At 41.9% G+C, this 24,823-nt stretch overlaps 1 protein-coding gene across 1 annotated transcript in view; it reads left to right on the top strand.

The window, feature by feature from the left end:
* The window catches only part of Plce1 (phospholipase C epsilon 1), a 299,093-nt gene that overhangs the window by 153,741 nt on the left and 120,529 nt on the right, over positions 1 to 24,823 (top strand). Inside the window, exon 4 of the mRNA XM_052186474.1 lies at positions 15,455 to 15,771. Coding sequence (XP_052042434.1) covers positions 15,455 to 15,771 — 317 coding nt within the window. The remainder of the gene's footprint in view (positions 1 to 15,454; positions 15,772 to 24,823) is intronic.

Genomic DNA, 24,823 nt, shown 5'->3' with positions numbered 1-24,823 from the left:
TATCAGCTGTAGGAGCTCTCTAGTGGAGTTTTTTGGAAGTTGGTAATTTTAACACAGAAATTCCCTTTCCTATCAAACAAGAGAGCACATGGAAGGAGGGAGGAATGGGAAAAGGGGATGGGAGAAGACAAGTGAGGGGGGGGAAGAAAGGGAAGGCCACGACACACAGACACACTGAAGCAGACATGTTCCAGAAAGCACAGAGACCACCTTATCAAAACCCACCTCACAGGCCCAGCCTTGTGAGTGAAGTCCATTTGTCAAACTTCAGCTTTTCTTCCCTGCTTCAGCCTGTATGTATGGCCTTGGAGAGAGTAAGCAATCTGAGAAGAATCTGTCTATGTGGCTGCTATGACTGCCATGCCCCTTCTGGAACCTAACTGACCCCATGGAGGGCTCTAGGTCTTTGATCCCCATGGCTGTGTCTATTCTGATCTACCTTGAAGTGTAATGGTGAGCCCAGAAGGTGACATCATCAGTTTGTTGTGGAGACTTTACCCACTTCACTTTACTCAGCCTTTGAACCTTTGATCTAAGCTAATCAAGAGCACAGACTCTTAAACCCAAATCAAACAATATGCTTACCATTTATTGACTCAGGCACCATCCGCCATTCACTATTCTCAGTGCCTTAAAAACACCAACTGTCTTGTAACTGGAAATGCAGTCCCAGAGCCAGCAAGTCTCTGACTGCACCTGAGGCATCAAGAGTCAGGATATGCCTTTTCAGTTTTTGCAATAGAATCTCTAGATGATAACATTGGCTTGTTTATGCCCCTTCATTTCACAACTGTAATCTTCTCTCCCTTACCTGTGGCAGCAATCCCTCAGTCTCATTTTTGTGAGCCACTTCAAAACATTCCAAATTCCCTCTGCTGGCAAGCGTTTGGCATTGCTCTTTAATGCCCAGAGTCTATAGTCAACAACTACAAAATACACTCCAAGTTCTAGTGGATTATTATCCAATAGAGGAATCAGAACTGTAAGATGGGTCCCCTCAGTGGAAAAGATCACAGTAACTAGATTGCATTGATCAACTGTCAGAAAATATATAATCTCCTGGTGTCTTTTATGTTTACATCTGTAAGTATACCTTCGAGCCCTGTTACTCAAAGTTATTCTCTTTTTGCTCCAAACTGCATTGTTCCAGCCCACAGTCTGAAGGCCTATGGTTAGGCTTAATAGGTTCCCCTATTTTAGATGACTATATGGGGTGTCTCTCACTCTCAACTGTAGAGCTTTGCCTTTGTGATGGTTTGCATATGTTCAGCCCAGGGAGTGGCACTATTAGAAGGTGTGGCCCTGTTGGAGTAGATGTGTCACTGTGGGTGTGGACTATCAGACCTACTTCCTAGGTGCCTCGAAGTCAGTCTTCTCTTAGAGGCCAGCAGATGAAGATGTAGATCTCTTAGCTTCTCCTGCATCATGCCTGTCTGGATGCTGCCATGTTCCTGCCTTGATGATATTGGACTGAACCTCTGAACCTGTAAGCCAGCTCCAATTACATGTTGTCCTTATAAGAGTTGCCTTGTTCCTGGGATCTGTTCACAGCAGTAAAACCCTAAGACAGAAGTACCAGGGACTTGGGTATTGCTGTGATAGGCATGACCATGCTTTTGTTTGGAGGAATGTGGATTTGGGGACTTTGGATTTGGAAAGCAGTAGAATGCTTTAAATGGGGCTTAATTGGCTATCCTAGTAAGAATATGGAAGACTGTTACTGAGAGTGGTTTGAATTGTGCAGACCTTTCCAGGAGGTTTCAGTGAAGAAGAATTTCAGTATGTGGCCTAGAGACTGTTATTGTGTTATTTTGGTGAAGAATGTGCCTGCTTTTACCCTTATCTGAAGAGTCTACCTGATGCTAAGGTGAAGAGACTCAGATTAATTGTATTGACTAAGAAGTCTCAAAACTCCTCTCCTATCATAGAGTTTATTCTCTGGTTAAGTCTCATGGGGAGCACTTTAAGCAAATGTTGCAAGCTGAGAAAGGAAAAATATAAAATATATGGTTCTAGTATTAAAAGGGCATTAGGAAGTAAAATGGAGCTGAATTCTGTGTTCTAGGAGATAACAGATTAAGGGAATGGGACTTTGGGCCAAGATCCTACCCTGTTCAGTTTAGATCCAGGCATTTATTCTCAAGGGATAAAGCCAAGCAGATCTCTGAGTTCAAGGACAGCCTGAGACAGAGCTAAATTCTAGGTGAAGAAAAGCTTAAATCTGGAGATGGTGGTACATACTTTTAATCCCAGGAGATAGGCATGCAAGTTTCTGTGTTCAAGGTCAATCTATAGAGCAAGATCCAGGAAAGCCAAGCCTAGGCAATGAAGGAGTTGGAAAACAGAAAGCTGGTGATGATGTAATAGAACAAGGGTACCATGTTCCAGCTCCTGCAAGCAGCAGAACTCAGCCGCTTTGGCCATGTGACTGTGGTTTTAGAGTGAAAATAAAAGACATTTCTGGGACAATTATGCTGGTTAGCTGGAGCTAAGAAATTAGCGATGATTAAGAAGAGACCAGCATCCCTGAGGTGAAATCTTCTGGGAAGTGTTTTCTGAGAACACAGAGAAGCTGTATTCTAGAGATAGCCAAGGTTGTACCTTGTGCTGCAGCTGTACTTGGTAATCTGCCACCCAGGTGGTACTGGTTTTGAAGGCATGAAGAAGTCATGAAGAGCAACTGCGGTTTGGCAGTGTGAGAGGCCATGGAAGGCCATTGGTGATGGTGCAGCCCCAATTGCAGTTGACTGCCCAGGACAGAAGGGGTCATGCAAAGGAGCTGAGGCTTAGCACCATAAAAAGAGCCTATGAAAGGTTATTGGTGAAGCCTAGTTGCAGTGGAAGACCCCAGCATATTGGAGATGCCAGTACCATGGGGTAATCAACAAGAACAGCAGCAGCAATAGATCAACCTGAGCTTGGAGTTCTACAGAGGGCAGAGCTGGAGAAGTGATGCCAACCCTTTGGAGGAGCCCAGAAGACCCAGACATTGCGTGGATCTCAGACAGTGAAACAAGAAGCTGTAACACTGAAGTTACCTTGGAGACCCCAAGTTATTTAAGATGCCAGAGCTGTGGTCTATTTGTTGAGAAAAACTGCTAACAGGGAGCAGAAACAACCCAAACTTTCACAGAAGTTTGTTGTAGTCAACAAAGATTGAAAAAAAAAAAAGTGCTGGAGAGAAGAGTAATCTGAAAATTACTTTGACATCAGACAGAGATAAAGAGTCTGAAGTTTGCCCATCTGGTTTCCTGTCTTGCTTTGGGGATTACAGTTAAGTGACTGGAAGAATCTCAAAAGAGACCTTGAACTTTGGACTTTTAACACTGTTAAGACTGCTATAGACTAAGGCGACTTTTGAAGTTGGACTAAATATATTTTTCATTATGCTATACTTGGGTATGGTCCCCCCCATAGACTCATTTCTGAACAAGCCCACAGGGGTCAGGGAGTGGAATGTGATGGTTTGCATACACTCAGTCCAGGGAGTGGCACTCTTAGAAGGTGAGGCCCTGATAGAGTAGGTGTGTCACCGTGGGTGTGGACTATCAGACCCACTTCCTAGGTGTCTAGAACTCCGTCTTAGAGGCCAGCAGTTGAAAATGTAGACCACTCTGCTCCTCCTACACCATGCCTACCTGGATGCTGCCATGTTCCTGCCTTGATGATACTGGACTGAACATCTGAACCTGTAAGCCAGCCCCAATTAAATGTTGTCCTTATTAGAGTTGACTTGGTCATGGTATCTGTTCATAGCAATCAAACAGCCTTGGAGAGAGTAAGTTGGGTTAGAAGAATCGCCAATTTGACTGCCATGTCACTTTCAGAACCTTTCAATTTAACCCATGGAGATCTCCAGGTCTTTGAACCCTTGGGCTGTGTCTATTCTACCCTACATAGACATGCACAGAATACATTGATAGATGTGAAGAGCTCAAGAATGTTGATATTGATCACCATTCTTCTGGTGATGTTTTATACTCTAAGCTAGGAGTCACAAGAAGTCTCCAGATGAATGTCTCTACCCAAAGAGCTTGATTACAGGACCAAAGAACTAGGAAATGGCCAATCAGGATTTGAACTTGGGTCCACCCTGTCTTAGAGTCTACACTCGTGAGCACTCTTTACTTGATATGGAGCCCTGGGAGGATTCTGGTAGAAGGAAGCATCTGTAGCAATCAGAGGAGCCAGGACTCTTGGGCCTTCAGCCCTGGCTTGTACACTGAACAGTGGCTGCTGGCCAGCAAGGATTCACAGACCCCAGATGCTGGCATCCTGGACTGTCCACATCCAGCTGAAGGAGCCGACACTGTTCTTGTGTGTGCTGCTCAAGCCCCAAATGAAGCCAACAGCTGTCTTCTCAGGTCCCATGGCTGTTTTATACCAAACCAGAAGAAAATCTGACCCGAGGAAAGAAGTGTAAGGTCTCTCCCAGACTTGTATAAATGGTGTTGTTTTCCTTACACAGTTCACAGGGCCGGCCTCCAGCCTCCTCCTGCCTGGCCTTGCCACCAAGGACATCATCTCTCAGGGCCAAATGGCTTTTCTGAGCCACTATACTTTGATCTAGTGAATTTTATAATATCCCTCTTATTTTTTTATAGCATAGAACAATCAGCAGCTGATATAAACACACCCAGGTGGAAGTTAGGGGAAAGCTGAGGCTGCGGAAGGGAAAGAACCAGCCCTTGAGACTAGAGGTTGGTGGATAAGTACAAACATGGCCAGGACATAGAAGAAGAAATAAGAAAATGTCTCTGGGACTTGGAGTCTGAGAAAATGAAGCTGTTGGATTTATTTTATAAATGAAATCTAGATGGAATTTGATTGTCTTGACTCTGAGAGGCTGGAATGTCCAGATTTGCTCACAGTAAGAAGTTCAAAAATCAGAGTTGTAGATTTGTAAGCCATTTACTTAGCTGTGATGGTTACAACTTATGGTGAGCCTTCTTAGGGAAAAAAATACTGTGATGAAGGAAGGACTAAGAACTATAAATTTAGGATGAGGAGCTGCAAGGTTGCCTAGAATTTACTATTATGGCTATAGAGTAAGTAAGAAGTCACAGTAATGTGTGATCTGAACCAGAACTCACACACAGGGTGTTATGCATGAAGTTGTAGATTCCCAAGCTTCCTCCATGACACAACCTTATGACGATCGTAATGCATCCTGTGTGAGGTTCCCAAATGTATCATTGGCCAGTTTTTTTTCCCTTCACTTTTTTTTTAACAGCCATTCTTTTTCTATTAAAGTTGAGTTTGGCTTTGTCAGTAAAAAGCTTTTGCTTAAATCATCAAACACAGTCATGAACACACTGGCTGCATAATTAAATATAGTCTCTGCCCATTACTAGCACATTTATATTATCTAGGCCAAATTCACAAAGTACACCTGCTAGTCGCTTTGATGCCATTTCTGTTCAAAAGTAGAAATGAACAATCCTGACTTTGCAGGTAAGCTCAGTTCTGGTGCTCAAATCACAAGAAATGACTACGAGCATGAGCTTTGGAGCCACCAACACCGAGCTTAGAACTCAGGTGCTTCTGCTCACTGCCTAAGGTTATGTGGACAAGTTGCTTGCACTCTCTGAGTTTGCTCAGCTGTAAGATGAAATGTTAATCCTCCCTGGGTAAGATTAATATGTCTTAATTCTTTGCAAGTAATAAGCTTACTACTTAGCTAAGCAGGAGACATTCAAATGTCAGTAAGTGATATGTTATCAGCGCCATTATTTCAGCCTTCTGGGGGGGAAACAAAGTCTCTAGGTCCATAAGCATTTTTCTCATTAGGTTACTTTGACTTATCCAAAGACTTATTATTTTATAGGTCATTCCTGCAATGATCTGTTTGTTCCACATCAGAAACAATAATCATAGTTTACCTTTTATTCTGTAGAGCAATTTAAACCAATACTGTCACAGGTTGAAAATATGAGTATAATCACAATGATGATAAAGAGGGTTTTTGCATTAATATATAGATGTATGTATTCCTTTTTCAAGAAATCAAATGTTTTCAAAATATCAGATTGTTTGTAATTCGAAGACGTGGTTACTGATATATTTCATTTTGGCCCTCTTTTCTTGTCTAACTCCAAGGCTGAGTTAGAGCCAAAATTGTAAATAGATAATAAATGTTCCTCTCTGATCAAAATCAAATTCATAGTGTTGTCAAATCAAAATGATTGCAAACTTGAGCATGAAATCCAATCCATTCAGTATGCTTATCAGTAAAATAATAGGCAAAGCTGTATCATTTCAATAGCCACTGAGGAAGCATCTGACAAACCTCAACATTTTTTCCTGTGTGTGTGTGTGTGTGTGTGTGTGTGTGTGTGTGTGTGTGTGTGTGTAGGATGTTTTCAAGCTGCTATACCTATGTGAAATGCTCAGCTAAGTCTATGCATAGTGATAGGAAATGGCCAAGCAGACGTCCACTCTAATGTACTGGTGTTTACCATACAGGGCAGCTACATGAGACTATGAGGTAGAAGGAATTCAGACTGGAAAAGAGAAGTGGATCTACTATGTTCTCAGATGGCATGATTCCATGTTTAGAGAGTATGACGAAGTCCACCAAAGCAGTACTAGAACAGGCAAGTTCTCAGCCTACATAGGCAGTTTTTCCCTCTTTCACTGTGGCATGTAATATAATAAACCCAAGCAAAGTGCTTGTCACAGGGTTATGGAAAATGATAAAAATGTATGTTATAATATACAAACAGCATGGACTGTTAAAGAGCCTTTTAAAAATAATGATAGGGCTGGGCGGAGGTGGCGCACGCCTGTAATCCCAGCACTCTGGGAGGCAGAGGCAGGCAGATTTATGAGTTCAAGGCCAGCCTGGTCTACAGAGTGAGTTCCAGGACAGCCAGGGCTATACAGAGAAACTCTGTCTCAAAAAAAAAACAAATCCAAAAAATCAAAATAATAATAATGATGATGATGATGATAGGATTAGGTTTAAGGTTAAAGAAATGCATAATGTGTAGGAATTTTTACATTAGAAAAAAATTGTGTTTTCATATCCTAATTTTAAAATAGTCTCTCTCTCTCTCTCTCTCTCTCTCTCTCTCTCTCTCTCTCTCTCTCTCTCTCTCTCTTTCTGTGTGTGTGTGTGTGTATGAAAAACCAGAGCAAAAATATTAGTATCGGTCTGGAGAGATGACTCAGTGGTTAAGAGCTCTGACTGCTCTTCCAGAGGAAGTTCAATTCCCAGCAACCACATGGTGGCTCACAGCCATCTGTAATAGAATCCGATGCCCTCTTCTGGAGTGTCTGAAGACAGCTACAATGTACTCATATGCATAAAATAAATAAATCTTTAAAAAATATATATTAGTAGAAATTTTAGTGAGTGAAATATTGGCCATTTTAATTCTGTTCTTAATTATCTTTATATTTTCTGTAGCCATGCATTTCTTCAGAAAGCAGGGCCAACAGAATATTTCCTAGATGGGAATATTGTCCAGTAGTTTTTTCTGAGGGTTTTCAGTCTAGTAGCCGGTTTCATTTAACTATGTTTTTAACTGTCAATTTAGAGATTACTTTTATTGATTTGGTTATTATCTTTTTCATGTGCATGAAATTTGGTATTTTTGCCTACATGTATGTCTATGTGAGGGTGTCAGCTGGAGTTACAGATGATGCTGGGAACTCGAGTCCTCTGGAGGAGCTACCAGTACTCCCAACCACTAAGCTATCTCTTCAGCTCCTAGAGATTATTTTTAAGTTATGATTTGGAAGTAATAATACTTCACTCATTTTATGAATTCATCTTTGTCAGGGGAGGCTGCAAACAAGCCAGACACCTTCATTGTTAGATCGATTTTGTTACTCTAAAACCAATAACAAGAAGCAACGGGGAAAACTCACACCAATTTACTAACCTCTAAGCCTGTGACTTCCCTACAGAAGCAATTTCTAGATCTGCCTGAGAGTTGGTGTTTTTATGCCAATTTTGATTTTTTTTTCTGAAAAGAAATCGATGTCCTTCTCTCTGTGTCTTATTTTGTATAATTGGAAGTGCACCATTAGATACGTGCAACTGAGAACTTGAAATCTAGCTTTATGAAATAAAGTAACTGTTTACAAAATGCACTCAGTTTTTCAGAGTTAAAAATAGAGTCTATACAAGAAGCTTTTCCTGCTTTCTTCCCCAAATAAACTAACTACTTTTCAAAAGGAAAATTTAGTCATTAATGTATGAGTGTCTTGCCAGCCCGTATTCTCTGCACCCTGTGTGTGCCTCGTGCCTGGGAAGGTCAGAGGAGGTCACTGGATCCCTTGACACTGCAGTTACCGGCTGTTGTAAGCTGTCATGCCCACATGGAACTGAACCTAGGTCCTCAGAAAGAGCAACACCTGCTCTTAACTGCTGCACCATCTCTCCAGCCCCAGCAATCTTTGCTGGAAAAATATGAACACCCCAAAAACTGAGCCAGTTTTTTGATTATGAGGATATTTGAGTTTTGTTCTATGGATAAATTTTCCAGGAACATTTTTAATGTGTTTTAATACTGCTATTTGTACATTATTAAAAAAACAAACTAAGCAGAACAGAACTGTGTGTCCTGGACAGATGTGAAAACTTAGGCCTACCATTACAAACCTCTCTACCCCTCAATAACATCATATTTATTGTTTCATGTTTTCTTTTTTTCATGTAAACTCAAGAAAAACTTTCAGTTTCAGTACAGATTTATTTACCTCAGTCTATATATTTGCAAGAATATCTGTTAGTTAAAATACTAGAATTAAAAATGGCTAAGGAGACATGCCTACAATCTTGACTTGCCTTCCAAGCCATGCATAGGCCCCCACTATTGACAGAGTGGGAATGAAAGAGTTTCTGAAGCCAAATCATAAACAGGTTCTCCTGGGGTTTCTTCCTATGTCCTTTAAAGTTGTAGTTGGAGATTGGAGAGAGTCTTATAACTTCAGCTTCCATAAGGAGAAATCCAATTCTCCAACCCCACTCCTTACCTGAGAGAGAGAGAGAGAGAGAGAGAGAGAGAGAGAGAGAGAGAGAGAGAGAGAGAGAGAGAGATTCACTCTATAGGAAACGAGGAGATTGTGTCTTCTTTACAAAAGATCCCTCAAAATGCTTGGTGTGAAATAGGCATATTTTCAGAGTCAGAACAAGGTTAAAATTCTAGCCACATCTCTTTACAGCACTATTATTATCTTTAAGAAAATGGCTTAACCTTTCCTGTTCCATGGTCTATGGAATGGAGCTTACCACACCCAATGCATGTTTTCTGTGAGAATAAAGCCTGTTAAATAATGCCAAAGACAGTAATATTTGGAAAGCGAGAGCTAGAATGAGTAGCTATTATCTGAGGTGCGTTCCTTGCAAGCACCATGACAGGCAGAGAAATGGACCGTGAAGAGGTGAGAATGAGAACCTGCCCCAACTTGACTTTGTCAGGCGGAATCAAATGTTGAGAGTCTGACGTCAGGCAGTTGATTGCCAGCATATTTTAAAACAGTACACTCTGGGGGGGAGGGAGTTTCCTGGTGTGCTACAATCCCTGGTGCACAAAGAGGCATAATCACATTCAAACTCAACTCAAAATACATGTCACTTCTTCCATGAGAGGCCTATGGCAGGATCTGGCTTGGTTTTAGCCACACAGATAACATAGAGATGATTTAGGCTATTAGCCATCTCTGGTCCTGGTTGTGGGAGCGTGGAGTAACCCCTGTCTAAACAGATAAAGTAAATGTCATTTAGACTATTAGCTACCTCTGGTCCTTGTAGTGAAAGCAAGAATATGGTCTGGCCCTACAGATAACAAGGATCACAGGCTATTAATCACCTCCAATTCCCAGCTTTCTGGGTGGAAAAACAGGTTTTGCATCCTTTCCTTTGAAAGGACAATCTGCATGTTTAGCATTCTTGGTTTCCCTGGTGACCTGTGGGTGCAAGGACCTGCATGCTCCCAGCATGACCAAGCCAAGTATGCTGAGGGGCTATGCTTTCATCCCTCTTGTAGAAAGTGCTGCCATCTTGGTTAGTACACACTCCCTAACACCACACCTTCCCAACACACATTTATCTAAATTTTTTTTTTGAATGATTGTTTTACCTGCATGTGTGTGTACCATGCGTGCTTGGTGCTCAAGGAGGTCAGAATGGAGCATTAGATCTCACTGGAGTTAGGTTCCATTGTGAGCTGGCGCATGGGGAATGGGAACTGAACTTGGATCCTCTGGAAGAACAACAAGTCCTCTTAACAGTCGAGCCATCTCTCTAGAGCCCAAAGGCTCCTTTCCTAATTGCAGGATTTCTCAAACCCTTTAATAATTCCCACAGGGAATATGATGTGCTATCACCAGCAGCCCTCAACCTTGCTGTCTGTCTCCATATCCTTTTCAGAGGGATCAGGGTCTCTTCACAGTGTCTCACTACCCTCAGCTCTCTGCAATGGGACAGCTGGGGCCTTCAGATTTTCTGAAGTTTATGGTTCCAAGAACTTCTCCTGGGCTTCTGGGAATCTGTGTGGAGAAGGCGGGGCAAGTGACTGCCTGGTCAGGAGACAGTGGTTTGTCCCCAACGGCTGAAGCCTATTTTAAGAGATAGGGTATCACTGCAGAAAACAAGGAAGCACCAGAATATGGTGCTCAAGAAGAAACAAATATGACACATTTATATTTCTGAGTCTCATCTTCTAAGTAGCTCCTTGCCTCAGGGGATGGGAAATCCAGGCTAAACCTTTCTTTTGTGTGATATTACTCAGAAAGACTTCAGCATCCTCAGAAAGCACTTTTCTCTCTCCTTCCTCTTGATACTTTGTCTGCTAAGGCCATTCCTCGGGGCAATCTACAAGGACCTGACTCAGGGATGAACTTCTAAATTTCTGAATGTTTCCCATGAGTTACTCTCCATCTAGTACCTTTTGAAAATCTCCAAGCCTATAAGGGTTGCATGACAGAAAACAATAACTTGTTTAGCACAAAATGCCACCCAAGTACCTCAACAAGCTGAGGTTCAAGAATGCCAGCCACTTTCACTTCAAAGAATGGTTGTTGGTTGTTGTTTCTTAATGAAAGAGAACGAGTTTGGTTTTTCCTTTTATGCTTCACATGGTCATTGCAGTTCCAGAGTGATGACTTCATACTGGGAGGAAACCATTGCTCTTTCAACAGGCAGATACTGCTGCTCTTCCTCTGTATAAGGCTGGAGCTGAGTGGTTCTGCAGAAGACCCACGAAACTCGCTTATCAGCAGTCAGCTCTGGAATTAGCAATAGGGTGAGTTAGAACCTGAAGATTCTGGCTTCTGGCTGAGCACTCTGCCTCCCTATTCCAGTTAGGAGCTATCTATCGTGTGTGTGTGTGTGTGTGTGTGTGTGTGTGTGTGTATGTGTGTGTGTGTGTGTGTGTGTGTGTGTGTGTGTGGTCAGTGGTCAGAGGACAGCCTTCATGTTCAACAGTACATCTCAATGGATACAAGAAGAAAATGATGCCAAAATGTGTCTGTTCATTTACTAAGTGCCCTCTGCATTCCAGTCTTTAATTCCAAGTGCTCTGATGTTGAGATTTAGTAAACAAGAACAGATCACTGCTCATACAAAACATCCTTAGTTAGGATCTAAAAAATGAATTTAATAATTAAAAAAATTGAAGAAAGGGAATAAAATATCATTACCTTTGTTTTAACCCAGTATTTCCTGTAAATTATTAATCTATAAATTATGCTTTGTATAAATCCAGTATCGAATATGTTAGACAGATCTGATTTAAAACATGGGGACTTCCTATGAACTCACAAAGGGCCCAGCTGAGTGACTGAATGCTACAATATGACAATTAAAGAGATGCTTTGGGCTGAGGGAGAGACACCTACCTTCTGGGCCACACTCTTACCTTTAAAGTCAAAAGAGTTCATTTTATTTAATTACTCCAAGTAATGAGACAAACAAATACTTTACACTAACCAAAATCTCTTGAAATGCATCTATAATCTGGATGTCAAGTGACAGCATGCTGAAAGATGAGGACATGGGGTCTGGTGGCAAATAGACCCTGTCTCTGTGACAGTGCTGACTTACTGCTTATGTCACCTTAGATGAGCTACAGCTCTTATGAGTCAAATCTGGATAATAACACCTTATCTCCTGGGAGATGGTGAGATGACTCAGCAGGTAAAGGTGCCTGTCATCTAGTCTGGTGACATGAGTTCAATCTCTGGGACTCACATGGCAGAAGGAGAGACTTGACTTCTTCAAGTTGCCCTCTGACCTCCATGTGTGTGGTATAGTACACTCACACCCACAAACATTTACAATAAATATAAGTGAATACATTTAAATGTAAAATCTGAATCTCCTAAATTAACATAGAAAGTGCTTAGTATAGGAAGCTTTTCTTTGAGCAGAGAATCGCAATTTGAAGTTACTTTGTCTCTTGGTGCCTGTGTCTGGGTTGTGATGGTATCAATAGTCAGCTGTAGAGTAAGCATTACAGAAGACTGTGTGGCTGAGCCTGAAAGTGAGGTAGATAATTTTAGGTTGGGTTTTGGTTTTTGAGCAAAAGACCTGTAGTTCAGCTGGCCTTGAACTCTGGATCCTCCTGTTTCCATCTACCCACCCCACCACCCAAAGCTAGGGTTTAGTGTTGTTAGTATAGTATAGTATAGTATAGTATAGTATAGTATAGTATAGTATAGTATAGTATAGTATGAGTTGCCACATACTATACTAATATAGTATATATGAAGAAGATAGTTTTATTCATCAAAAACTTTCTAAGAATGTTTTTGCAAGAGACAGCATACACTCCCTGTGCACAGGTGAAAGGGAAAGATTAGGAGCGGTGAGCTCCAGGTCTCTAACCCATCATCAGGCTGTGCAGAAGGAGGCTGGACTGATAGGCTGATGAGGTAGGAGAGGGTGGCATGTGAAGAGGAAGGCTGTGAGCAGGAGGTCTAGCAAGGATGAGAGAAGGAGCTATATAATGCCGCTCAAAGCATGGGAGCTGGTGAATAGAAATTTGTGCCCCAAGGATTCTTGTGTGGTGTTGCCTTGTGAATATATAAGATCCCTGAGTAATCCTGTCTTTAGAAAACTTGTGGAAAAGCTCAAGTATGTTTCAAGCTTTGCAGCCTTGATCTGTGTTTTCTTTGGGTGTGATGTCACAAGGCCATTAGATTTATTGTGGGTACTCTGATTATATTTCTTTTTTTTAAACTATTTTATTCTTACCTTCAACATTGCTTCTTATCAATAAATTCATCATTGTGACAGTGATTTGTATCTCAAGATATATTGTTGTTTCAAATATATATCATCATAGTTATATATTTAGTTTCATTTCATCTATTATATATTACATAAGCTGTTACTACAGAAGATTTATTGTTATTTCCTCTGTAGAGTACTTTATTTTAAAACCATGTTTTCAAGTTGGATGCTTCTGAGAAAAGGTCTTGTATGTGGCTAATTCCACTGTACATAAAATATCAGTACCAAAAATTGTCCCTGGCATCTGGCTTTAGTGTGACTCAATTTTCAGGAAATCTAGCTATTTTATAAACTATTCAAAGAACTAAACTTTGGGACCACACAGTGACTAGATTCTGGGATACATGTTAGACTTTTAAAAATATGACATTAGAGGAACCAAGTGGCTGTCCCCAATTTCTGCTGCAGTAGGTTTTTGGTGTTTGGCTAGGGACATAGATAAGTATAAAGTGACTCCATCATTCCTCTATCTGACTTTTACAATTAAATAGATGTGATCTTGCGGCTATGATGAATTTATAGGGAAAACAAAATAACAATTTTTACCAATATATATATTGAGATAAGGTTTCATTACTCACTGTTAAGTCCTGGCTGGCTTGAAACTCAATGTCTCATCTAGATTGGCTTTGAACTCAATTCTCCTATCTCACCTTCTCCAGTCCTGGAATTACAGATGTTCTCCACTTCACTGAGTGATTCCATGGAAGAGCCATTTGTGGTGATACACCCAAAGATCTCTGCAAGAAACAGTGAAAGAGTTGAAGTCTGAAAGCTATAGAATTCCTTCTAGAACTGATTGATGGCTACCCAGCATTCCCAGCTTGGCCATAGGTGGGAGTATAGTAGTATGGTGTCATCAGGAAGACAGATGGGCCTTATCTTAACTGGGATCACTTAGACCTTTTGTAACAGGAGGAAGATATATTCTGGTTGTATAGCATATGATTTTTACTACAGCAGTATGAGAATAGAAAGATGTCCAGGAAGGTCTGCTATAAGAAAAGACATGCACAGGATGGAGATCATGGGTAGTTTGGATCTCATAGTAGTGTTTCCAGAAGAGGTTTCAAGGATGCTAGTCATACAGAATGATCAACTAGATGTTGGCTAAAGTGTGGGCAATGTTGGCCTAAGATAATGCAAATGGGCTCTTTACTACAAGCCCTTCAGAGCCTGTAATAATGTACCAGTGTGCCTGAAGTATCTCCAGGAAGAGATTGTGTAACATGAATGTTTTACCCTTTCCTAAATTTGTTTACCCACAAAGCTGGATGCTCTCCCAGGGATGGGGATATAGCTCAGCTGATAGAGTACTTGGTGAGCATACACAAGGTCCTGAGTTTGGATTCCAGTACTACAGGAACACTTGTAATTACAGCACTCAAAAGAAGCAGAAGTTCAGGATCATTCTCAGGAAAATAGTGAATGTCTCAGTTTAAAAAAAATAAAGGGTAGTGAATTAATGAATGAATTTAGGGAGATGACTAAGCTAAGAACTAAAGTAGGAAGGTATCAAAGTAAAGAGAAGTCTGTGTCCGTTCTATTAAGGGAACTATTTGAAGCTATACATCCCTACCTTTGGTACTTCTTTCTCTTGTACCCATCACCTCCTGCTTTGCATCCCTCTGCCACCTTCTTACTACCAGTTGTGACATGAAATATTATGTACTTGAATGTGTCCCCCTATAACCCATTCCTTTCTTACCTTTTTAGGTGGGTCTGTTCTTGCAAACTCCCACATGATTCTCAGTGAAATAGAAATCTTTGCAGGTGTGGGGATGGTAGAATATACCATGATGCTTTGCAACTGTGTGCATAAAGAGTCTACACATCTATAACAAATGTGCACATACATGTGCAGTCTTCTGTCCTCAAATGCACCTGTCTGTATACACACTCAACCCTATTTATCTTAACTCTGATGACTAGCCACGGAAGATAAAGAAGTAGAGGGTCTATAAAATTTTGTAGTGAGCTTGTTGAATGGTGATGTGTTAAATTAATGCTGCTTCTGATGGAAGATAAGTTCCTGCCTCCACCTCCCAGGGGTATGGGAGGACAGATGTGAGAAAGGTCTCCATTGCAAGTATGACAGTATAGAGCTACTCTCTAAGCTGAGAGATATGTAAGGTTTAGACTGGCTCTCCAGTAAATATCTATTATCAGGGAACCAAGTCTTGATATAACCATATTTTTTTTTTCCAGAACGCCAACCGGGCACCTCTATGGCCAGCTCCAATCCTGTTCCTTCAAGTTCAGCTGGAATCAGCAAGGAGCTGATTGATCTCCAGCCTCTCATTCAGTTCCCAGAGGAAGTAGCCAGCATCTTAACAGAACAGGAACAGAACATTTACCGCAGGGTCCTGCCCATGGACTACCTCTGTTTCTTAACCCGGGACTTGAGTTCCCCTGAATGCCAGAGATCACTGCCTCGTCTCAAAGCTTCCATCTCAGAATCAATCCTCACGTCTCAATGTGGAGAGCACAATGCCCTTGAAGATCTCGTGATGAGATTTAACGAGGTGAGGAACCACTTGGATGTTTTTATATTTGAGCCAACATATATTATTCTTAAATATATTTCTTGTCTGGGATTTGTCCATCTTTGATATCTCGCCTACCTATCTCTCTTTGCCTTTTCTGTGATGGCCAATTTCCTTCCCAGGCCCTGAGATTGCCCCCACACTGCCTTCTTCCTCCTCCTCACTCCACCCTAGCTGCCTGCAAGTCTAATGAAATCTATAAATACTTCAATTCCTAGACTCCCCACCCACCCATTTACAACAGAGTTGTCTTGGTTGTGAGCTTTGACAGCATGATACCTGGCCACATCTATCTACATATCTTCCTTCTGTCCATCAGCACTTCTCAGAAATGTTAAAGGCCAACATGCCTGGAACTCCTCATCAAAGGAATCATGGAGGTAGTTCCTAGGGAGGTATGAATCATTCCACTCCCCTCTCTGTATCCTTCTAACATCTTCAAGCCCAGAAAGTCACCTTAAACCTCTGAGAAATGCCAGAAGTCAGATCTAAAGAGCACAGTGATAGCAGAGTTTGGAACCACTGAAGGTCACGCTTCTATTTGGCATCCAGAGGCAGAGTTGGAGGTGGAAGGACAATGGCGGCCATCTCTATGGCTTAGGTCCAGGTCCTGGTCTTAAATCCTTTTTCTCCATAATGCACCCCACATCCATCATGTTCATGTTCTTGTTCTACTTGTTATAGCTGTAATTTCTTTTGCCCTGATTATCAAGTTACTAATTTTTAATATGGATATTATAGGTTCTTGGTTGGTTGAATTTTACAAATAGCACAATTTCTGATTTGGCTCTCGAGTAAGCTCCATCTAATGCTAGGAAGACTCTCATTGTTGACAGACTGGTTGACAGAGGGTCAATCAACTTTTGTTACACGTACCCTTCCTTACTCTTGGCCTCAGTCTGTGGTCTCCATAGCTTTCTAGCGAAAATCTTGGCAATGGTGGTGAATATCATCAACCAGAGTGAAGCCCAGGGGATAAAGAAAAGTGTTAGAAGCTGATCCCAACTGTTTTCATGTGCAGATGTGTTCCCAAACACCATTCCTCAGGAAGAAGCTTGTGTCCACAGGCTTGTCAGGTGAATGATCGCCATTTCACACGTACCACATGTCTTCACAGTAAGGAGCCTTGAGGAACAGCTTTCCTATCCTCAATAGGTAAACCAACGTGCAAGGACAGTTACACAGGAGATGGGTGACTTTTGTGAGATCCAAACCCATATATTCTGGGTTTTCACCTCTACAGTGTACTGCATGTCATCTACACTGATGCTAATATTTGATATAGCTGCAGATTTCTATCCTACCCCAAACTAAGACAGAACTACAGGGAATCCATAGGAGAGTTTGCATTCCACACTGACCCAGAGTTGTTTTCTTGTTTTGTTTTTCTTAATAAATCTTCTGGTGGTCTTGATTTTTTTTTTAACTGATAAAAACAGATGGAAAAATGGAAGTTCCCATAAACGGAGCAATTTTACTCTTTCGTGACTTATTTGAAATCTCCAGCTCTCTTCACTCTCACATCTTTAAGGCCCTATTCTTATCTTTTTTAAAAAAAAAAAATCAGACCTTAACTTACAAGTGAATTGCCAGAAGTTTTAAAAAATCTAATTTTAAACCAAACTTGGACTTTTTCCATTCCTGCCACAGCCTTGGGAGTCAATGGTGAACCAGCGATTCCCTGACGCAGAGCAGAGCTAGAGATGGGCACCCACAGCCGGGGTGAGGTATGCTTTGGGCTATCTCTGAAAATAGTTTAGCTGCAACTTCAGAATGTAAACAAGATTTCTGGGAAAACACTTAAAGTACTTATGAGAAGAGAGTGTTTTCAAGGATTCTCAAGCATCTATTTTCATACAAATCATAGGCAAAGTGATTAAAACTTCAGTCTGTACAGTCATCAAAGGCAGATTCCAAGGAATTTCCACCAACCGGCTCGTAAATAGCTAATTCTGATCACTTTATGCTAAAAGGTGGAAATGCTGTGGAACATTCAAAGAGAATGATACAAGAGTGACTTTGACTTACTTGTGGCTTTCTACAAAGAAATAAAAGGATGCTGAGAGAGATGGGGAGGAGACAGGCAGATTCTGGATTCTGTCAGCCTTGCCGAACTTACAAGTTCTAGATTCAGTGATATACCCTGACTCAGAAAATAAGGTGAGGAGAAATTGAATGACACTGGACACCAACCTCTCCTCACCTGACCCATGCACAAGCACATACATAACTCTGCATACACCTAAGAACATACATATGACCATGTCCATACACCACACAAAAAGGGAAGGAAAGCCCACCTATTTGTGAAAGTATCTTTTATTCGCCTGATGTAATCACCATCTCCCAGACTTACTGCCTCTATCTGCTAACCTAGGCCTAGTCCTGGAAGCTTCTAGCCTCTGTGCGATCCATTCTAGGCCTAGAATATTTCTAATCTTTGAGACTTACTGCTCAATAAGATCACCCTTTATAGTTCTTTCTGAACTCTGATGGCTGCTTCAACTCAGCTTCCAGGCTCAACTCCTCTCCAAGCTGACTGATTCAAACTGGCTTCTAGCAGCCTCTGACTGAATTGCTTTGCTTGGCCCTATACTAACTTTAGCGATATGTTCTAATTTTCTGGCTTCTTAGCATTCTCTGGCTCATTCTGTCTTCTCCTGTATCTAGCTTGTTCTTTCTTCAACCTGTCTCTGTATAATTGTCCCAGTAAAACTGCCTCCTTTCCATCTCCCTCTTTACTGCTCCCGCTTATATTATCTATCTTTCCTCTCTTTCCTCATGAGAGTTGGACATATCCTGTTCTGTAAAATCTTTCTCCGATGTGTTGCTTCGTCTGCTTCTCAAATATCATTCTCAAACATGAGAACTTTCTTCTACAAACTAACTTTACCTTCATTGTTTGGGATTAAAAGTATGTACTAAGGATATATCTGTATTCCCGCCAGAGTAGTCATGTTGCTAGATTAAAATAACTCTACACCTATCTAGTAGGTGCTCTGAACTAGATATTTTCAGATTTTTTTTTTAATCCTACTCATTCTATAGCTGTCATGATCCATGTCCTGCAGAGAAAGAAAGTGAAACTTGACAGCAAAACAAATAATGATGAAATTCTTATTTAGAGAATTGATGTAAGCATTGGAGGATTGAGGTAATCGGGGAACCCCATGAGAACGCAACAACCATGACATTGCATGTAGAACCACTGATGCATTCCAAAGTTATTAGACGAAAGGAAATGTGATGAGAGATGGAGTATTTGCATAGTCCCTAGGCAACTTTCTACAATATCCTGGCTAATAACAGAAAAGAACAGTGGAGAAGCCCAGCCACAGATACCGTCTCCAGGTTCCTTGGACAGTAATGATACACGTCCTCTTGTACCCTTACTTAACCTGCTTTAAAGAGGTATGATGTCACCTTTATGTGTTCTTGCTGTGGAGGTGAACCAGAATCTAGTAATGGGAAAATGTCCAACATGCTCAGGTTGAGGGACAGGCAATGCTTTTGAACATGTCAAGGTGATGAAAGGTGAAAATCTAAAGCTCTCAGCATTGGAGAAGAGACTAGATTAGTACACAGTATTCAAATTCTAGCGAATACTGGACTGGGGGTGGGGAAGAAAGTGATGGGAAATAGTAAACCCCCAGTAGGGTATACATGCCGCCATATTAGTTACTGCATTGTTGATGTCCTGGTTTTTATACTTCACTATGATTATGAACAATATTAGCATCTAAGGAGGGTGGGGGAAGAATGTGTAGAACTATGTACTATTTCTACAGCATTTGTATAAAAATAAAATTATTTCAAAATAGGTTTCAAAATAACACATGAGTTCAGAAAGATTGAGTCACTTGCCCAAGGTCACACAGTGGCTAAATGGATATCAGACCCCGGGTTTGTCTTCAGTCTGCCTTTTCTTACTGCCTTTCTGCTTTTTAAATTATGAAGCCAACTTTCTGGTAAGTCTGGAAGTGCTGATTCAGAATTTAATTAGTCTCCAGCTCTTCCTATGCTTTTCCCTAAGTCTCTTGAGCATTCATCTTTTTATATTATGTCTATTTGTATTCTATATCTAATTTTCTGCTTACTCCTGCCACCAATCTTCTATTCATTCATTCATCTTTACAAGACATCCCTAATGCATGACTACTGTGCTTTTGCTTCCTCTCCTTTTCTCCCAGTGAGAGGCCAGACATACACAGGCCAATTTTAAAATAAGAAATTGCAATATTTCACCATGGACCTTAACACCATTAACCAATATGGTGTTTTGTCAAGATTAAGAAACACTTCTCTTTGAAGGAAAGAAACAAATTCCATACCCTATCTTAGGACCCTAAAGAGACAAAAGGGAATATCAACCATTGCAGAATACTAGTCCCCAGGGAGAGGCAGATGAGTTTATTGGTACAGTCAGTCATCCCGGAGCATTTATTCAGCACGTCTCAAGAGCAAGCTGGTTGGTGGATATGCTCTAAGGAAAGTAAACAAGAGTCTGCAGCTGCCAGAAGCTACCACGGGCAGACACAAATAACTACCAAAAAAGGCAGCGAGTGCATGCAGTGTGGAGCTCCGCAGACGGTGCGGGTGGAGGTGCTGAGGTGGGAGACGGCAGCCCTTCTGCTGAGCTCTGGAGTCTAAGGCTGGTCCTTGAGCAGTAGACATTACAGGGGAGAAACTGTGGGGCAGGAGGAATACTCGAAAGGGAAGACAATCCACTGAACGTTTTCTGTCCTGAGCAAGAAGACTTCCTGGTGTTGCGAGGTAGCTTGCTCTTGAGTGGCAGCAGACCATATGTACTAGATGTTACCCACATCCTCGCCACTCTGTACATTTGGATTTATTTGTACTGAGGGCAAAGGGAAGAAAAGTCCTGCTGCGACATTGCATAATGTTTGTTCTGAGGAAAGTATGGCTAAAACGCAGCTCTGAGGACAACCATGAAACAGCTGGAAAGGTTTTGCCACTTGAGGGAAGCCGGAAGATAAATCACTCCCGGCATTTCTTCCCGGGGCCCTTTTCTCAACTCTGTAAGGCTAAGGTGCGCATTAGGCAAGCACCTGGCCCTTTTTGAGAATACCCAGAAGCCCATGGGAGAGGGAGGTCCTTAAGCGGTAAGCATCAGATCTGTGCTGGATTCAGCCTTGCATGCTTGTTCTGAGAAACAGATCTTTCTGGGCCTCCTTAGTGTGAACCTGTCCCTCAGGCCAGAATCTTGACCTTAAGGAGCCAATGTTCCCGCTCTCCCTTTGGAGGAGCTGCCTAGCTTCCTGCCCACACACGAAGCCTCTTTCTTGGAGAGTCTCAAGTCATTTTCTTTTCACCCTCTTTTTCTTTCTTCACCCAGCTTCGGCCGCTAGCCCACGTTCTCTTTGATCTGAGTTTGTTTTTTATTCCCCTTACAATAAATTCCCCAGCCGTTTTCCTTTTCTAGAAGAGACAGAGAGGCACTTCCCTGGTGTCTTCTTCACCACAGAGATCATAAGTAGCTGAGAAGAGTGGAGAAGAGACTGAAGCCGCCCCCCCCTTCCCTTTCCCACCTTCTCAGCACACCCATGCTGTAACACAGGGTAAGGGCGTGCTTTCTAGGGTCCAGACCTTACGTCCTGTAATACGGCCTCTACCCTTGTGTGTCGTTCACCTGTGGTGACTGGTTTGCAGGATCTGTTCCTAAAGTGACTCCACAGCCTGCCACTGCTCACACATGGCCATGCTCTCTTCCACATCACAGGCAAGTACTATCTCTGGCTGGGGAGTCACATTCGGCTTTAGGAGGCCATTAACAGGGCAGTGTTTGCTTATTGGGTAGTTCTTGGCAAGGCTACTTGTCTGGGCTCCTCTTCGATGCCAACTGGGATAAAGTCAGGTCCCAAGTCCTGCATCGAAACCTCCATTAGCACAGGGACCCCAGAGGCCTCTGGACCCTGGCTGTCTTTACCCACGTGTGGCTGTGTCATTCACCAACCTGCTTGTCTCAGCATCACAAACCTGGTGTCCAGAGCACACTCTGGTCTCACTTATTCCTTCCACTTGGTAGATCTCATAAGTGACATCAGTTGACAGTTCAAAAGCCACTTGTCTGTAAAAAAAAAAAAAAAAAAAAAAAAAAAAAAAAAAAAAAAAAAAAAGTAGGCTCAGCGTTATTCCTAGGAAGAAGATAGGAAAAATAAGCCATGTTTCTAAAGAAAAGCAGATCAAGCTGAGAGTCTCCCACGCGCAGCTCTCCAATTCCTCCCATACTCCCCAAGTGACAGCCATCCCTACAGCAGGTTCTGACTCCCAGAAGTCTGCCTTGTCACTGAAGACAGACTATTTCTCCAGAAAGCAGAATAAAGAGCATGCAGTGGTGGTGAGGTACAGTCCTGCACTTGAAATGTTTTGGGAAAATAGTTCTGAGCTTACATAGCCAACTATGTTGAGAAATGTTTCCTCCCAAAGTCTTTCCCCATTTTGTAAAAGCAGGCATCTAGGCAATCCGTCTGCTCAGGGCTGCTGTATAAACTGTCTTCTTCAAATGAATACACATGTAGGCTGGTATAGACACTTGAAGAAATAAATTTGAGATCACTGGCAAATCTCCCCCTAGGGAGAAATATATGTCTCCCAGGGGCACTTGTCGCCCCAGAAGTGTCCTTCTCCCCCAAGAGCAGTGTTGACTGGGGACAATAGAACATACCTGTCTGTTCAGGCGACTGAAACAGAAGAAAACACTTGAGCCCGGGAGTTAGAGGATGGTCTCAGCAACAAACAAAGATGCCTTCTAAAATCAAACAAATTACAGCACAGAGGTTCATGGCAGCAAAGAGGTCTAGCCGACTTATGCAGCATTCTATAAGCAAGCTTATCTGTGGGTGGTTACCTATACTGGAGCTAGTAGTGGCCAGGAATGAAACATTGTCACTTGAGGGCAGCTTTGGAGACTGGCTGCCTGGATTCAATTCACCTTGCCCTGTTATCTAACCTGGAACCAACTAACTAATCCCTCGCCTTTTCAATCTTAGAGATTAAATTTCAGGCCTTATGCATGCAAGGCAGACACTCTGCTAACATGCTAGCCAGCTTTGTGGTATTGTGGCCAAATATGTGAGAAATGTAACTCAAGGTAATAGGTCTTTACTTTGTGTCCCAGTTCCATAGTTCGTGTCATAGCCCAGTCATCTGGTTTTATTTCCAGCCAGTGTAAGACAGCACACTGAAACAGTGGGAGCACGTTCACTTCAAGGCAGCCAGGAAGCAGAGGGAATGCCTACACATCTTTTTCCTTTTCTTTCCTGTCTAGGACATCCATAGCAGGCCTTCGTTTCAGGAAACCTCACTGACACACTTAAAGAGACAGGACATGCCTTAGCAATCTAGATACATCTAGGATCTGAGATCTAGATACATCTCAATCCAATCAAGATGAAACATCCCAGGTGATAATAGCACCTGGCCCAGAGAGATGTAGAGAAAGCACTAAGCAGGGAGCAAAGGCACAGTAGGTGTTCAGTGTTAGAAGAAAAAGTATTTTTAAAAAAAAAACAAACTCTAAGATAACTATTTTTTCAAAGTAACTATTGGGGGCTGGAGAGATGGCTCAGCGGTTAAGAGCACCAACTGCTCTTCCAGAGGTCCTGAGTTCAATTCCCAGAAACCACATGGTAATGGGATCTATACCATTGCCATGTGTACCACAACCATCTGTAATGGGATCCAATGCCCTCTTCTGGTGTATCTGAAGACAGTGACAGTGTGCTTACATAAAACAAAGTAACTATTAATAAAAAAAAATTTCACTATAGCTTTATTATATTTGTTAACCAGTCATTTAACAAGCGAGAAAATGTAGGCTTGCTCTAACTAAATAAATGATCTGTACTCTGAGAACTAGAATGGGAATTCAGGTGTCCTAACTTCCTGAGTCATGGTCTTGGTATAATGGTTCTTAATTGAACCCTGAAAAAGCCTTAGGTCTGAATTTGGTTGTCTTCCACTGAAGGAAACCATTTTCTTCCCAAGAGGATTCAGAACATCTCTCTGACTTCAACACTCTGAGTTCATCAGCCTTCCTTTCTGATCCTGAAAATATAGCACCTCCTTCACACTGGGAGGCACATGGCAGGGACCTTCTGAGGGCATGCTTTCTGATGTTTAACAGGTGCATCCAGAAATACTTCAGTCCTGAGACGGGTCCAAATAAGAATGGTATTCGTAGAAATAAAAATAGGCAAGAATTGTGACATATGTTATAGCAATCATCATTATTATCAGAAGTAGTAAAAGTGACTCAGAGAAACTGCAGCAGCCCTTCAGGGCCTTGGTCCTGGTGATCAGAATACCTTGATTGCCTTGAATATGGTAGGAAAGATCACATGACCTTGAGTCAGAGACTGAGCATTTGAGCCTCTCTTTGACTGTATTAGCTGACCCTATTAGGATATTTCATTCAGCTCTTTGAAAAACCACTGTCTCAGAGATCTTTGCTGCTCATGTAAGAGCCAAGGAGGAATGTATTTATGCTTTGCCAGGGATCTGCATTTGCCCAAAAGATTTAAACAGCCATAAATTCAACTGCCATTTCAATGCTTCTCGTGGGCATTTTTTTGTACCAGTTTATGCCTCGACTGCTGCTTTGAGCACTAAGCTACATTTTAGTGCAATACAGGCAAATCCTCTGCTCTGGTAGAGCTTATGCTCTAATGATGCCTTAAAAGCATCTCAGATACACCTGTAACAGAACTGTTGCCTCCCTCTCAGTTTACATAACACCCTGTGTATTCTACACACACACACACACACACACTGACATAGCCATCTTCCCCCATACCAATCCTAGTTAATGATGCCTCTCTTCCCAGGTACTCAGGCCAATAACCTAGGGTTCATCCTTGCTTTACTGTTTTCCCAAATCCCAACGAGTCCTATTCACTCTTCCTAAGAAATGTGTCCTAAACTAGAGAGCTCTTCCCAATCCGTCCACGTCCACGTTGGGGGGCAGCCAGCACTGCATCCCATCCCTCCTGCTGGCATGCCCTGGAATCTA

The sequence above is a fragment of the Apodemus sylvaticus genome, chromosome 1 (assembly GCF_947179515.1).
Source record: "Apodemus sylvaticus chromosome 1, mApoSyl1.1, whole genome shotgun sequence".
Taxonomy (NCBI): Eukaryota; Metazoa; Chordata; class Mammalia; order Rodentia; family Muridae; genus Apodemus; species Apodemus sylvaticus.
This window is presented reverse-complemented; position numbering and strand designations above follow the sequence as displayed.